This window comes from Mycetomoellerius zeteki, unplaced genomic scaffold (assembly GCF_001594055.1).
Source record: "Mycetomoellerius zeteki isolate Tzet28-1 unplaced genomic scaffold, Tzet1.0 scaffold106, whole genome shotgun sequence".
NCBI classification, from domain to species: domain Eukaryota; kingdom Metazoa; phylum Arthropoda; class Insecta; order Hymenoptera; family Formicidae; genus Mycetomoellerius; species Mycetomoellerius zeteki.
The window spans coordinates 1,150,144-1,163,876 of record NW_017255975.1 but is presented as its reverse complement, the minus strand read 5'-3'; the positions used below and the strand labels follow the sequence as shown (position 1 = coordinate 1,163,876).

Here is a 13,733-nt window from a genome sequence, read left to right as displayed (position 1 = left end):
CCGACGAGTGTGTGCGTGCGGCTCTTGGTGCCGGTGGACCTCTTACACTCCACTCAGTTCGAGCCGGGCGTCAGTGACTTCGCGTCCGCCGATCCGATCGGATCCTCTCCAAAAGGTGCGCGTGTTCTTCCGTGGGCCAGAAGGTAGTCAGGCAAATTGGACCGTCCGTTGCCTTTAGGAAACCGGCGCCGAATGTGCGGTGATAGTTGCAGTACTCTCTTTTGGGTATTTTTTACTTTGTTCATCCTCCGACTCGTGCTCTATCCGCGCAATTGATAGATCTTTAAAGATAAATATCCAAAATAGGATTCGTCTGGCGTATTTTTTTTTCTTCATTTATTCTATATTTTATTTCCCATACAGAAAGAACTCGCAACATTGTTGCAACGTCTGCAATGTTGTTAAAACGTTGCTAAAATATTATTACTGTTGGAATGATTTGTGCTGTATGGGTCATAACTGTAGAATTCGAATTTGTCTGCATACGTAAATTGTGAATTAGACGCACGATTGTCTTTATTCATATATCATCGTAGAATATTATACTGTCATGCAATTATACTAGGTCGTTTCGATCGGGATCAGTTCTACAATTAAATAAATGTAACGACGTTCATCGACGGAGTATGCCGGTTCCGTAGAGCGTTTCGCGGTTGGATTACGCGGAGTACCACGATGGAGAACACTCTGACCATATCGCATATCCGTCTGTTTTCAGACCACCGCGATGCAGCGCGACCTCGGCCGACAAGGTGTCTGAAGGATATCCCCGCGGGATCTCTCTCAGCCTCTCTCTTTCTCTTCAACCTTCTCCTTTCCTCGCGGGATACGATAGGTCCTGTTCGTAGGCTACCAGGATGCAGCTCAGACCCAGTTATCGAGGCGTCTGAAGGCACCCCGCGGCCCGCACAGCTCGGCATAAAGTAATAAAAGCGCCCGAGATATATCTCGCAAGGCTCGCGTAAGAAACGGCGAAAGAAAGCCGACTGTACCGGTAAATCATAAACGCCACGGGGATCGAACCCCACGGGAGATAACTGCCTTCGCGTTAGGAGATAGAGGGGGAGAGAGAGAGAGAGAGAGAGAGAGGAGCAGATCGGAAACCGAGCGGGATTCATCGTTCGATCGCGCGCCCATCGGATCCATCTATCCTCGGCGGCGCTCGAAAACGAAGCAGCCCGGAAGAGAAGCTCGTTCGTCGTTCATCATCGGGAACAGGACATCCGGAAGAGTACCTCAGCTCCGCGTGCGGAGAGACGGTCTTCATCGTTCGCTTCTTGTTCGCCACCGCGGATATCGTCGATAGATCCTAATAGCTTCTCCGTAAGAAGATACGGCCTCACGCGTGCATAGACGATCTACCCATCCTTATTCGCGAGTGATTACGGATATACCGCCGGTAGATCGTAATAGTCTAAGAGCCCGCTAAGGAGAGATGCGCTGCCTGCCCGCTCTCGCAATGATGTTTACTATCGAGGATATTATCGATAGATCGTGATAGTTTTAACCGTAACGCGTTTGCGCTACCGCCCCGATCAGCCGCGGGAGGAGATGATCCACCGCGTGTGTGAAAAGTGTAACGAGAAAAGTGGTAAACCCGCGAGGATCGACGCCGACAGCGATCACTTCGACAGTGCTGTTGACTCGCAGGAACGATCGACCGGTTTATTCGACACGGTGTTTCGTCGAGGTGTTTCGTGATCCTCAATCTCACTGCGCGCTGTTGCCCCGGGCAACAGTTTAGTGTCTAGTGAACGGAGTTTCACGTATTGTTTATAACGGGGCAGGGATCAACGAGCCCGCTTTAATGTCCGCTACAAATCAATTTTACGCCACTCGATAAAGGAAATCGATTTTATCGCTCAAAATATATGTAAAGGTAATAGTCGCTTAGCCCTTCGTGTGTATAATTTGATTTCTTCTTTTTCGCACGCGGCAATTTTACACGGAAGATTGCTTGACGCTCACAAAGTATCGAAAATAACTCAGCGCTGAGAGGGTTAATGTCACTATCATCGCGCCGTGAGACGGAAAGTGACGGTCGCCGAGCGGCTGCGGCGGAGTGACATAATTGAAGAAGAAAGTGCCAGCGCGTCCGAGCCCGTTATTAAGCGGTAATGAGCGGGTGCCGAGCGGGGAGTGGAGATGCTTTCGAAAGCAAGCGTCGTGCTCGCTCCACTTGCACCACGGGGATTAAATGACGCTAAGCCCTCGAGCTCCGCGGCGTCGCCCTGAAGAGGACTGTCTCGCCTTGAATCAGCCTCAGTTCTCTAATCCTGACAACCTTACCGGCTCACTTCGATGTTCTTCGGAATCGTTTACGCGATAACGTTATTTCGAAACGTGTGAGATCATGTCGTCGAACGGTGAATTCTCGACGATGTCCAGCGAGGAGATGCCTTCGCTGCCCAAATCCCTGCCAAGTTCGAGAGAGGCCACCGCCGAGGGTGGTTCCGGTTCCAGCGGCGGATACATGCCGCTACGGGAGTTTCTGGATCGATTTTCGTTGCCAAGGGTCGTCAGACTCGAGGGTACCGGCGGCAGACCGGTGCTCCTGTACAAACAGCAACAGCGATCGTTGAGAGTCACAGCGAGTTTGTTGATGCATCGGTATCGACATGACGTCAAAGTGGGACCGGAGATTGTCATCCCGGAGGGTTATCCAGGTGAGAGTTTTCCTTAGATCGGCTGTTTGATGCGAAACGATTATTGTGCTCCGTTACATCAAGGAAATTGCAACCAGTCGGATCTTCGACGTTATTGCTTCTCGAGGATTAATATTCCGGAAAGCAAAAACCGTAATTTCTCATGGGGATTCGATAAATTTAATATCACAACATGAAAAAAAATTCTCGATTCGCAATCGATTAGAATACTTTTTTCAAGAAAAGAAAAATAAATCGGAAACTACTAAAAAATTATGAAAATTGCAAATGTATATTAGGAAAAAAAATTTTGTACTTCTGCAAAACTGTTGAGGCATTTTTTAACAGTAATCACATATTTTGTTTATGTAACAAAAATTTATTTGTTTTTGCGATATACGTTTCTCTGCTTTGCAAATAATAAAAGTATAGTCGGTATATTTGTTTATACCCACTAAATAATTTACAGTTTGTTTGATTCATAGAATAAAATATATTTCTTAGTGTAAATATGAAACACATAAAAAGATATTTTGCTGCTCCAGCTAGAATTATAGCTGTTTTTTGTATCTGATAGAAAATTATGTATCATACGCATAGAATTTATAGCACAAATCTAAATTCTATCTCTGTCATCTATATGATTAGATGCAATATATATCCAATATCACAGTACTTGCTAAAAATTTATCTATTCTATCTATTTTTCGTACTTATGACAATTTTCGCTGTGTGTAACTGCAAGATCACTTTTTTAAGTAAAAGAACATTTTTAGATATTTTTTAAAATATCTAAAAATTTAGCTGAATATAAATCTGGAAATAATTTTATTGGACTATTAATTATGTATGAGAGAATCCAGGTTGCTAATAGAATGTCAAAATTTTTTGTAGCATTGCTTATCATTGTTGAGTTTCCTGCATAAATACTTTGAACGGTTCAATTATTTTCGTATCTAGCTAAATTTTCAGATATTTTAACAAAATTGTTTATTACGTGTATGTATATTTTCTAGACATCCTTCCGATGTTTTTTGGACGTCTCTCAATTTTTAATGTTATTTAAATTAGTATTAACGCAGCCTCTCTTTTAATGGCTTATGTCCCGTGTATAATAGTCGACAGCGCGTAGAACATAAATTATGCTCGGCAGAGAGAACGGTAACGGTTGTGAAGATCATCCGGCTGGAATCATTGGAACAGGTTATAGACTCCATCGAGCTCATGCTCGCGTTTGCGTTGGCGATCGCGTGAACGTGCGAGAAGCTGTAAGAAAAATGATAATGCTTTACTTCTCTCTCTTCTCTTCTCTCTCCTTTCTTTTTTCTCTCCCTCGAAAGAGACAAGCAGGCTCGTTCTCTCTCTCTCTCTCTCTCTCTCTCTCTCTCTCTCTCTCTCTCGTGAAAGAGAAGGAGAGTGTCTCCGTCATACGATTAATACTCCGACTCGTTCTTTTTCGTCTCAATCGTAAACCACTTTGTGGCGAAGTAAGTCGCGAAGCTCGCGGAGGCCGTCGCTCCTCTGCGTGCGCACTATCCTCCGCGACTTATATTGGTTTCTGGCATCGGAAATGGAAATTACGAGGCAATAAAGCGCGGTAATGCGGACCTATTAGATCGAACGGACGGGAGGTAAAGTGGGGAATGTTTAGGCTCGATGGTGGCTCGACAGCTTGAAGAGAGAACCGTCAGCTACGACGCCTGGTTCTTTCGCACCCGCGAGGAGCTATTCAATATATCTCGGCATTTCTTTTACCTCTTTTCTTTGCCTCCCTCGTACGCTTCTCTCCTGCTGTCTCGTCTTCTTCGTCCTCGTACTTCTCTTCAAGCACGAGACGTGAAATTGGCATCGCGCACGACAGTGTCGCGCTCGACTCGCCGCTAACTGGCCTCTAATAAACGCACTTCGTATTTTAATGAAAATGTCGTTGGCGAGATGCGTGGCGATTATGAGTCAGACACGTTAAGTGCCCGAAGCTGGGAGTCCGATCGAGAGTTGGCATTTAATGCGCGTTTCGCCTCTTGCTATCTCGTCAATGAACGTCACGAGGCGATTACGTTGCGCGGCCCGATTACAAACCTCTGACGAATCGTGAAATCCGCGAGGAAAACATGTTTTCCGAATGACGTCACAACTAACAAAATTTCGTCATATATTTTTTTACTCGACAACGTTTCAGTCGAGTCACGCGAAAGAAATGTCGCTGGTAACTCTTACGCGCGAATAAATTATTCCACTTCGCGCGTATCGATGATTCACGGTACAGGAGTTCAAGGTGTATTGACAAACGTTTCTTAGCTTCTGTACAGATTTTACATCGACTTTAAAGTAGCTTTGAATTACTTCAATTTGCCGCTACTTTTCACTTTCGTTTCCGTTATTCGGCTCTTCTTTTTGCGCTTTGCTTTCTCGATAACCATACGCATAGGTATGATAGGTTTGGAATTGAAATTCTTAACATCAAAGATTATCACGGAGTCACATAAGAACACGGATGTGAAAAAAAATGATCTGGCTCTTCCGCATAGGAGAAACTCGAGGAAACTTAAGCCCGATTGTACCAATGTTATTTTGATTTTAAGAATGTTTTGTACATATTTCTAAAGTTATAATAAAATTATAAAAAAATTACAGCAGATTATTCTAAATTACATTTAAAAATAATACGACAAATTTGGTGACAATTTACTATCTGGATCATAAGTTATTTTAATAAATAGTAGTATTTTTTTAATATCTATGCTCTAATAAAAATGTATGAAAATGTATTATAAAATGAATGGCAAAAATCTCAACTTTTTCTATAAATATAGAAATAAATATATATAAATATTAACATATTTGTAAAAATAACTCTCATACATCCTTAAGCGAGGCTTAAAACTCTCTCCCTCTCTTTTTAAAGCTTAAATACTATATATATAAATATTTAAGCCTCATTTAAAATTAAAGTAACATTAGTACAATCGGGCCTTAGGGACATGATGTATCTTGGGACTATTACTTCTCGACGGAAGTAAAATATAACTGAGTAGCAACATTAAAAACCTTGTTATTATTAAAAAAATAATTATTATAATGTGAATACATGTACGTGTAAGTACCATAGTTTCCTGTATAACAAAGTTTCCAAGCGATCGTAGGGAAGACTATGGGGTGGTATTCATAGTCCGTACTTATTTCAAGACTGTTTTAAGTAATGTCTTAAGATGCTAATACGGTCCTCTGATTGGTTCGTGATTTCTTAAGATTGTACTTAAGACGGTTTTGAATATAAGATCTGACTATGAATACCGGCCTTATGGTATCTATTAAAATCATGTTGTATATCTTGGGATATACTAATTATTTTTTTAAAAGGTAACAAAATGTTGGCTACTCAGTTATATTACTTTTCAATTGAAATAATATATAACTGAGTTGCCAACATTAAAAATTTCGTTATTATTTAAAAAATTATTAATATGTCCTCAAGTACAATATTTCCCTAAGTACCATAGTCTCGTGTATGGCAAAGTTTCCAAGCGATGGTAGGGGAGATTATAGTACCTAGAGACATGTTGTATACACCTTGGAATACACTAATTGTTTTTTCAACAATAACGAGATCTTTAATGTTGGCTGCTCAGTTATATTACTTTTCAACTGAAGTAATATAACTGAGCTGCTAATATTAAAAATTTCGTTATTGTTTAAGAAAATAATTAGTGTAACTCAAGGTACAACATGCCTGTAGGTATCACAATCTCCTCTCCTTTTTAGGGACGGACGAGCCGCTCATTATTCGACGAGGAGGTCGAGGACACTTTGAACCGAGTGGAGTGTGCGCGTACGCGGATACAAACTCCTCGTCGGCCGCATCATAAATTCGCACTTAAAGCGGACGCGAGATTGGCTACATATGCATCGCGCGGTACTAACAGTAAATTGAGTCGGGAAAACGTTACTCCACGCCCACGAATTCGCCACGTACCACCGCGACGTAACTCTCACGCGGCGTAAAATCGCGGACGCGCAGAAGGGGCGCGGGGAGTTGTAGAAAAAAAAGACAAGGTTCCATCGTCGGCCAGACGTCTCTTGCGATGAATTAGTTCCGCGTTTTAAACGCTCGGACCACGCGCGCGAGAACGCCGCGTCGGCCCGCGTTCCGCGCGGCGATAAAGAAGCGTCGTCGGACATTTACTATTGACCGCCTCGGCGGCAAAAAGCGCTAGGCGGACATGCAGATCAAATAGCGGACCGTTCGCGCGAAGCGAATGAGAAGTCACGCGGTGTTATCGTCCGTACGTTTTCCCTCGTTGGCGGATACGACGAGCGTGGCTTTCGAGGTGGCTTTCCTTCTCGGTTCGAACTGTCTCGCCACACTCCTTCCTTCTCGGCGAAAACTGCGAGATTGCTTTTCCTTATGGCTGGCGGCTTCGTTTGCTCATCATTTTATGAACCATCGGACCAGAAACGGCGGGACTCTTCCCGCCGAGCACGCTGGGAAACTGCAGATTCTCAGTATTCAAAGCCGTACATTTAACGTCATCTAAATTCCGACCGACGAGCTATGATAAATCTTGCAATATTTTACGGAACAAAGTCGTTTCCTCATTCGTTCTCTATCCTTGTCTCCCTCGGCTACTTTTCCCTCCGCGTCATCGTGGAATTTCAACCGGCCGGCGCACGCGGCACTCGATTACGTGCCGGACACTTTCGTCATCTGGCTTAATCCCATTTGTCCGGCGAAGCGCACGTGCGTGAAATGCGCGATCACCGCGCGACTGCCGTTAAGCGCCAACCACCGATCCGGATTGCCGCGCGAAGCTACATTGCGATTTCGTCGACGCGCCGTGACATAATCCGTTCGTTCAGACTTCCGTCTACTCGATGTGACAATTATCCGTAAAGTTAACGAGATCGAGGTAGAATTTCGTCATTCACTTTCTTCTAGCATTGTGTACGGTTTTCCATACCGTAATATAATATCGTGACGAGGCGACTTTAATGGATGATCGAATTTTGACTTTTCATCGTTGGATGAAAGAAAGACATGTTATGTTATGTAAGTGTCATTTACGTGGCAAATTGGAATTCGATTGCCGCCGACGGCAAATTTTTATTTTGGTAACGGGGACTTCACATGCCCAGGATAGTTATAGTAGTCGCGCAGATCAAACACATATCGTGATTCTATGTGCGCCTGCATCGTATCGCTTGTAATTTTCCGAGGCGGAGAGGCTGGATAAAAAGAGTCGGAAGCCTGGCTTTCGATGGAGGGAAAATCATCGGTTGCAACTTGATGTATTAGAGGCGTGTGCTCACTGTATCATCGTAATCAGCTTACCCGGCCGAGTAAAAAACGTACTGATTGCATTTTTTCTGTGCCTTAACGTGTTCGCGAAGGATTGAATGATTCTCTCGCGAAAAACGAAAGGAGGACATTCGGAAATGAATAAGGAATACGTTACGGAGTTCCATGCGTAATGTTTCTTGAATCAAAGTTATGAAGTAATTTTAAAAAAAAGTTTTTTCTCAATCGTCGGACATCATTCGCAGTTGCAGCTATACTATTATCCTTAAATACTATCGATATTCTTACAGAAATATATATATATCTAATACTGGCCTATTGTATACTGAAAGACAGTAATTAATTACTGACTTTCAGTATTAAGTTGGCCAGTATTAGATTTCTGTAAGACTAGTATCTCGGCTAGTACTTTAAATAAGTAATTGTGATGATCATGGCACAGAGCGTAGCGCGGCTGCTCTCTGTGCCGAAGATCCAGGATTCAATCCAATAAAAATTGCAACTTTCATGGCCACGTATCGCATTGTCGCGATAGTTTCTCGGCTTTAGTTTCGCGCAAAGAAGAAGAGGATGTTCATTAGAGGGCTCGCCCCGACGCAGATCGTCCGTTCGGAGAAACGGAATTCTCGTCGGAGGTGCGCAACTTAAACCCTCAACCGGGATAAAATTACTAGGGGAAGATTCAGAGGCGCACGTCCGATTCCAGGGACTGATAAAGACGATGGACGATATCGCACAAATCACCGGCCACGGCTTAACTGCTATTCGCGCAAATCCTGGGATGAGAGAGGGCCGACGACTCTCCGGCCGGGCTCCAGTTTACAGTAATTTATTAGGCGTGTAAATCGAGAGAGAGAGAGAGAGAGAGAGAGAGAGAGAGAGAGAGAGAGCGCGCGCGCGCGGCTCTCGTCGGCGATGTCGAGGTCGACGTCCTTTCTCTCTCTCTCACGTGAGAGACGGAGGTCCTCTTAGCCTCCTCTTTTCTTTCCCTCTCTTTCTTTCTTTTTCTCCACTTTTTTCTTATTTTTCTTTGCACGTGCACCGTTAACACGCATTCAATGAGGGATGATGGTGCCGGTAGCCCCTAAAGTTTTATGGAGCAGTTTACGAGATAATCGCACACCCGCTCATTTGGTAACGGTGCAAGGGAACCACCTTTCGACAGTCAGTCGTTTTGCCCGCGGCGAATCCGAAGAACGATCGCGATGCACCGTTGCGATCCATTGCCGACCGCGAAAAAAAAAGGGAAGGTAAAACGATCTCGCGCTGCCGATGAAGAAAAGACGGATCGTCGTAAAAAGTTAAACGCGAGTGACTGATAGCACGATGTGCGAAACGATCAATCCTAGCGGGACATCGTCCTGCTCTCGCGTGTTGTATGCTGAGCAAAAAAGGGTGTTTGCTGAACCCTTTCGTTAAGGATGTAATATCTTCTTATCGTAAATATTTACGAGATGTGTATTTCTCATCTTGTAGGCAATGCATTAAAGATAGTATTTCATAGTATTTCATTATAATAAAGAAAAAAGGTATATAAAGATATAAAATGGTATACTGAGAGAAAAGTGTTTGGTATTTATAAACTATATAATTGCATGATAAAATAATTATAGTTAAGAGCTCCATTTTTACAGTTATTATTGCTATAATTTTATAGCATTACTCCTATAAATAGTCATTTTTAATGTGAACTGTATATTTTTTATGTATAGAACTACAAATATAATTATATTTTTTAACATATATTTTATATTAATTAAATTATAGTTGTCAGTCTTTCTGTGTAATTATACGCAATTCAAAAAATCATTTTTTTTCTTTTCAAATTACAATAGTACCGAAGATTCTTTTGCGTTGAACATGCCGTCGTTAGTCGTCAGAATTTTTGTAGCACACACACACACACACCAGAATTTTTAATAAATGTATAATAGAGAGAGTAAAAATTGGGATGATTCTTAATCAGTCTCATCCCAATTAACAAAAAATCCTGTGTTACGCAAATTTAACAGCATTGTGTTCAAATACGAAAAAATCTTCGAGGTATAATGTACTATGACAACTTAAAAAATTTGGATGTGAACAATGTTATTATATGAATAACAGATATTTTATTGGTAATAATTAACACAGAAATTTGCAGCAACATTGCTGCAACGTTTGTAATGTCACTATTGCTAGAATAATTTGTGGCATTTGTGCTGTACGAAAATTACAAAAATGGAATTCTAATCAAAATTATTTTATCATGCAATTATAATTACAAATACCAAACATTTTTTCTCAATATATGTATAAGATATAAGAAAAATGTAAGAATTGTGTGCGCAATCATCCCTCGCGCCGCCTCCACCACGTGGGAATTATCGACGATCGCTTTCGTGCGTGTCGTGGTAGATCAGCGATTTCGCGCATTCGCGCGAGGGAAGATGACTCCTCTCTTTCTCTCCGGATAGAGAAGCGGAGAATGAATTGCGCGCAGTATCGCGATCGTGATTGCGGGCCGAGGGATCGTATAGATCGGCTTATCCGGCGTGGCTGTATGGTTTTACTGCCAACTTGCCCGACCCAGCGCAGATGTCTCGGCTCTCTCTCTCTTTCTCTCTCTCTCTCTCTCTCTCTCTTTCTCTCTCTCTCTCTTTCTCTCTATCCGAGAGATGCGTATACAATATATACGTACATAGATATATATATCGTTATTTGCTCGCACAGACCTCTCGGACGAGGTCTTACGACGAGGCAAGAATGTTGCGCGGACCAGACGCGCCCTTGGCGATGACCGCGCGGCCTCCCTCTGTTTTAAATAACGGTCATTACGTGCCGGGGTTTAACTCTCTGGGGTATCGCGCGTCGCGTCGGCCGGCACCGGCTGTGCGGAACTGATCCCACGACAAAGGAGAGACAGAAGCGAGGAAGGATTCAATCTGTTCAAGCGCGAGCCGGCCGTCTAATTTCTGCAAAACGATAGAATCTATAAAAGCGACCAACCAATAAATCGCGCTCAATCCCTGCTTTCCTCGCGCTCTATCGCCGTGTTCGCCAATCTATTACTAATATCACTGATTGATACCGCTAATACTGATACTACCATTCTTGCCAGTACCTCTCGGCCGCGGTTTGTTACGATTTGTTATGATGATAAATTCTTCTTCGCATTTCTATTTTTGATTTTTTATTTTCTTCTATTTTTATTATTGCAAAGACATTGAACGTATCGATACTTTATAATAGAATACTCCCACAGCACAGATCATTTCAGCAACACTGCAATGTTTCAGCAATATTTGCAGTAATATGCAAACATGGCAGCAATATTGCTGCAAGTTTTTGTACTGTATGAGTAATGTTGTACAAGCTGCAGTTTTATCACGATTTTAAAGGAGACTAGAATTAAAAATTATTAACCATTGGAAAATCAGCTTTTAGCAAATATTCCATAAAGATGTATCGTTATTGATGGGGCATAGCAGGCATTTTGCTACATCGCAGCGGGTATCATCGATAGCATAGTCCGGGAACCGTACACCATTGTCACGGTTCGATTCACGTTCGAGTAATATTATATCCCGAATGATTGGTCTCTCGCGGCGTAACGTGAATTATGCACAATAAAGATTCCAGCCGCGAGATGTAGGCTGCGGTCTCCCTTACTTAATGCTCTGGCTAAACACATATATCGCGCATCTGGATATCACAATGTTTACCTGGAACGTCACACCGATCACCGACGATCTCTCGCATCGAAGTACTCCCGATTCATCGGGATATCAGTCGCTGTCGCCAATCTCGCGTGCAATCTGGTATTCAATCGCGCTTCCGTAATTATTCAGAATCCGCGATCCGGGACGAATGAGAAATCTGCTTGGAATTCAGGGCTTGCAATGATACGTGTTGATAAGTAGTTGTATATAATAATTTTATCCTATAGATAAATTTAAAAAAAAATAATTATAGTTTCTCGTCTATTTATTAAGTATTGCGAGATTGATCATGATGAATTATATGTATTATATGTTCGTGCTCATGTTCATGAGCTGGGTTCCAGGGGAGACAAATGTGTTTAGACAAAAAATACCGCGACATCTGCGTCTTAGATACCAAGCCACGTGCACCAATGGCGAGACCTATTATCCATTCCATTGAAAGGAGAGTTTCCTTTCATGCTATGCAGCCGGACAGGATTTAGGATGAATTCTTGAGCGCGTTGCATCGCTTAACGGAGTTCCTACGAGCACACCTGAATCGTAGGTCAACGCCCGGTTCCTTGCCCCGGTTGCTGCAATTCTCTCCAGATTCTTTGTTTGTTATCACCAACAGGACGACGTAATACAAAGTGTGAAAGCAACATTTTCTCTTATCAAGCCATTTTTTTAAATAATTTAAGCATATTTTTTAATAAAAAATATTTTAAGTTTTCAAGATAATATAATAAAAAGTACATAAGAAAGCGACCTTTTTTTGTTAGACTTTTAAATAATTCATTCATATTTTTTAAAGAAAATTTTATTTTCAAAACATTGTAAATTATGAAAGCGATCTTTTTCTATTGCACATATTTTTAAAATAATTTAAAATATTATATGTATGATGTAAATATATTCTTTGATAAAGGAGATTTTATTTTTAATTTTGAATTTCATTTTAGATAACAATCCAGAAAATTAAAAATCTCCGAATGATTTAAAGATACGAGTCTATCCCAAGCAACGCCCGAGCATTAAATTCTAACACGTGCTATGAATAGGTTTACAACGTGTTCCGTTCGGTAACGGGCCAGCATTTATGAAGTTATGGCATCAGCAGACTCTGGACTCTAAACACGTGCGTTGCAATAGTGATGCGTTAAAAACGACGGGATAAAACGGATTTTCAGGAACATTTAGCTCGCTGATTCACGCGCAAAGCGATCGCTCGCTATCGTCTCGTGTTTGTTTAGCAAAGCGTGTATATTCTCTAAGCGTACAGCGAGTTAGAGGAAAGAATTAATGAACTCTATTAAATGTTATGGTTGTACATTTGTCTTCAGGACATGCAGTCCCGTTACATATACAGAGTAGTTCTCAGGTATTCTAAAAGAGTTTAAGAGGTGATTTTTCATGTTTTAAAATCAAAACGAAAACGTCATATGACTATATATAAAACGGCTTAATATTACAAGATATTAAAGTTGAAGAAAAAAATTTTTCTAAAAATTTCGACAATTTAAGTTATTTTCATGAAACTTTGTATATATTTCAAGAATATGAATCTTTTTGTGTGTGTGTGTGTGTGTGTGTGTGTGTGTGTGTGTGAGAGAGAGAGAGAGAGAGAGAGAGAGAGAGAGAGAGGCAGAGAGGCCATATGTTATTTTTTTATTCAATCAAGAAAACCTAAGAATAAACAGGTGCCTTTGATTTTTGAAATTAAGCTATTAATATGAGTAATTATCTTTTTAATAAATCTTTTAGAATACTCTTAAGAACCATCTTGTATATTAAATAAAGTTTTATTACTAAAATTCTACGCAAAAATGCAATGCCTTTAAATTTAATTATGCATGAAATATCCTAATTTAATAAGAACTTTGTGTAAATTTTCACTGTGTATAGTTATTTATTACATTGTGTATTTTTATATTTCAACCATAGTCTTCTCCAGAAGATGATAACATCATCAGCTGAATGTCGAAAAAATAGGTTGCCCGGATAAGGCTTCGAGGGAAAACGTGCGCTTCATTACGCGAATCGTTAGGTGCGCGATCTCGCAATTACGCAAGACAATGCGAGACTCGGTCGCGCGGCGGCATTAGAAAA

The 13,733-nt window shown here is 41.4% G+C and overlaps 1 protein-coding gene across 1 annotated transcript in view; it reads left to right on the top strand.

Moving 5' to 3' along the window:
• The first annotated feature begins 72 nt into the window (after positions 1–72).
• The window catches only part of LOC108724481 (uncharacterized), a 20,193-nt gene continuing 6,532 nt past the window's right edge, over positions 73–13,733 (top strand). The window contains exons 1-2 of the mRNA XM_018450875.1: positions 73–225; positions 719–2,666. Of these exons, the coding sequence (XP_018306377.1) occupies positions 2,354–2,666 (313 nt within the window). The 5' untranslated portion in view covers positions 73–225; positions 719–2,353. The remainder of the gene's footprint in view (positions 226–718; positions 2,667–13,733) is intronic.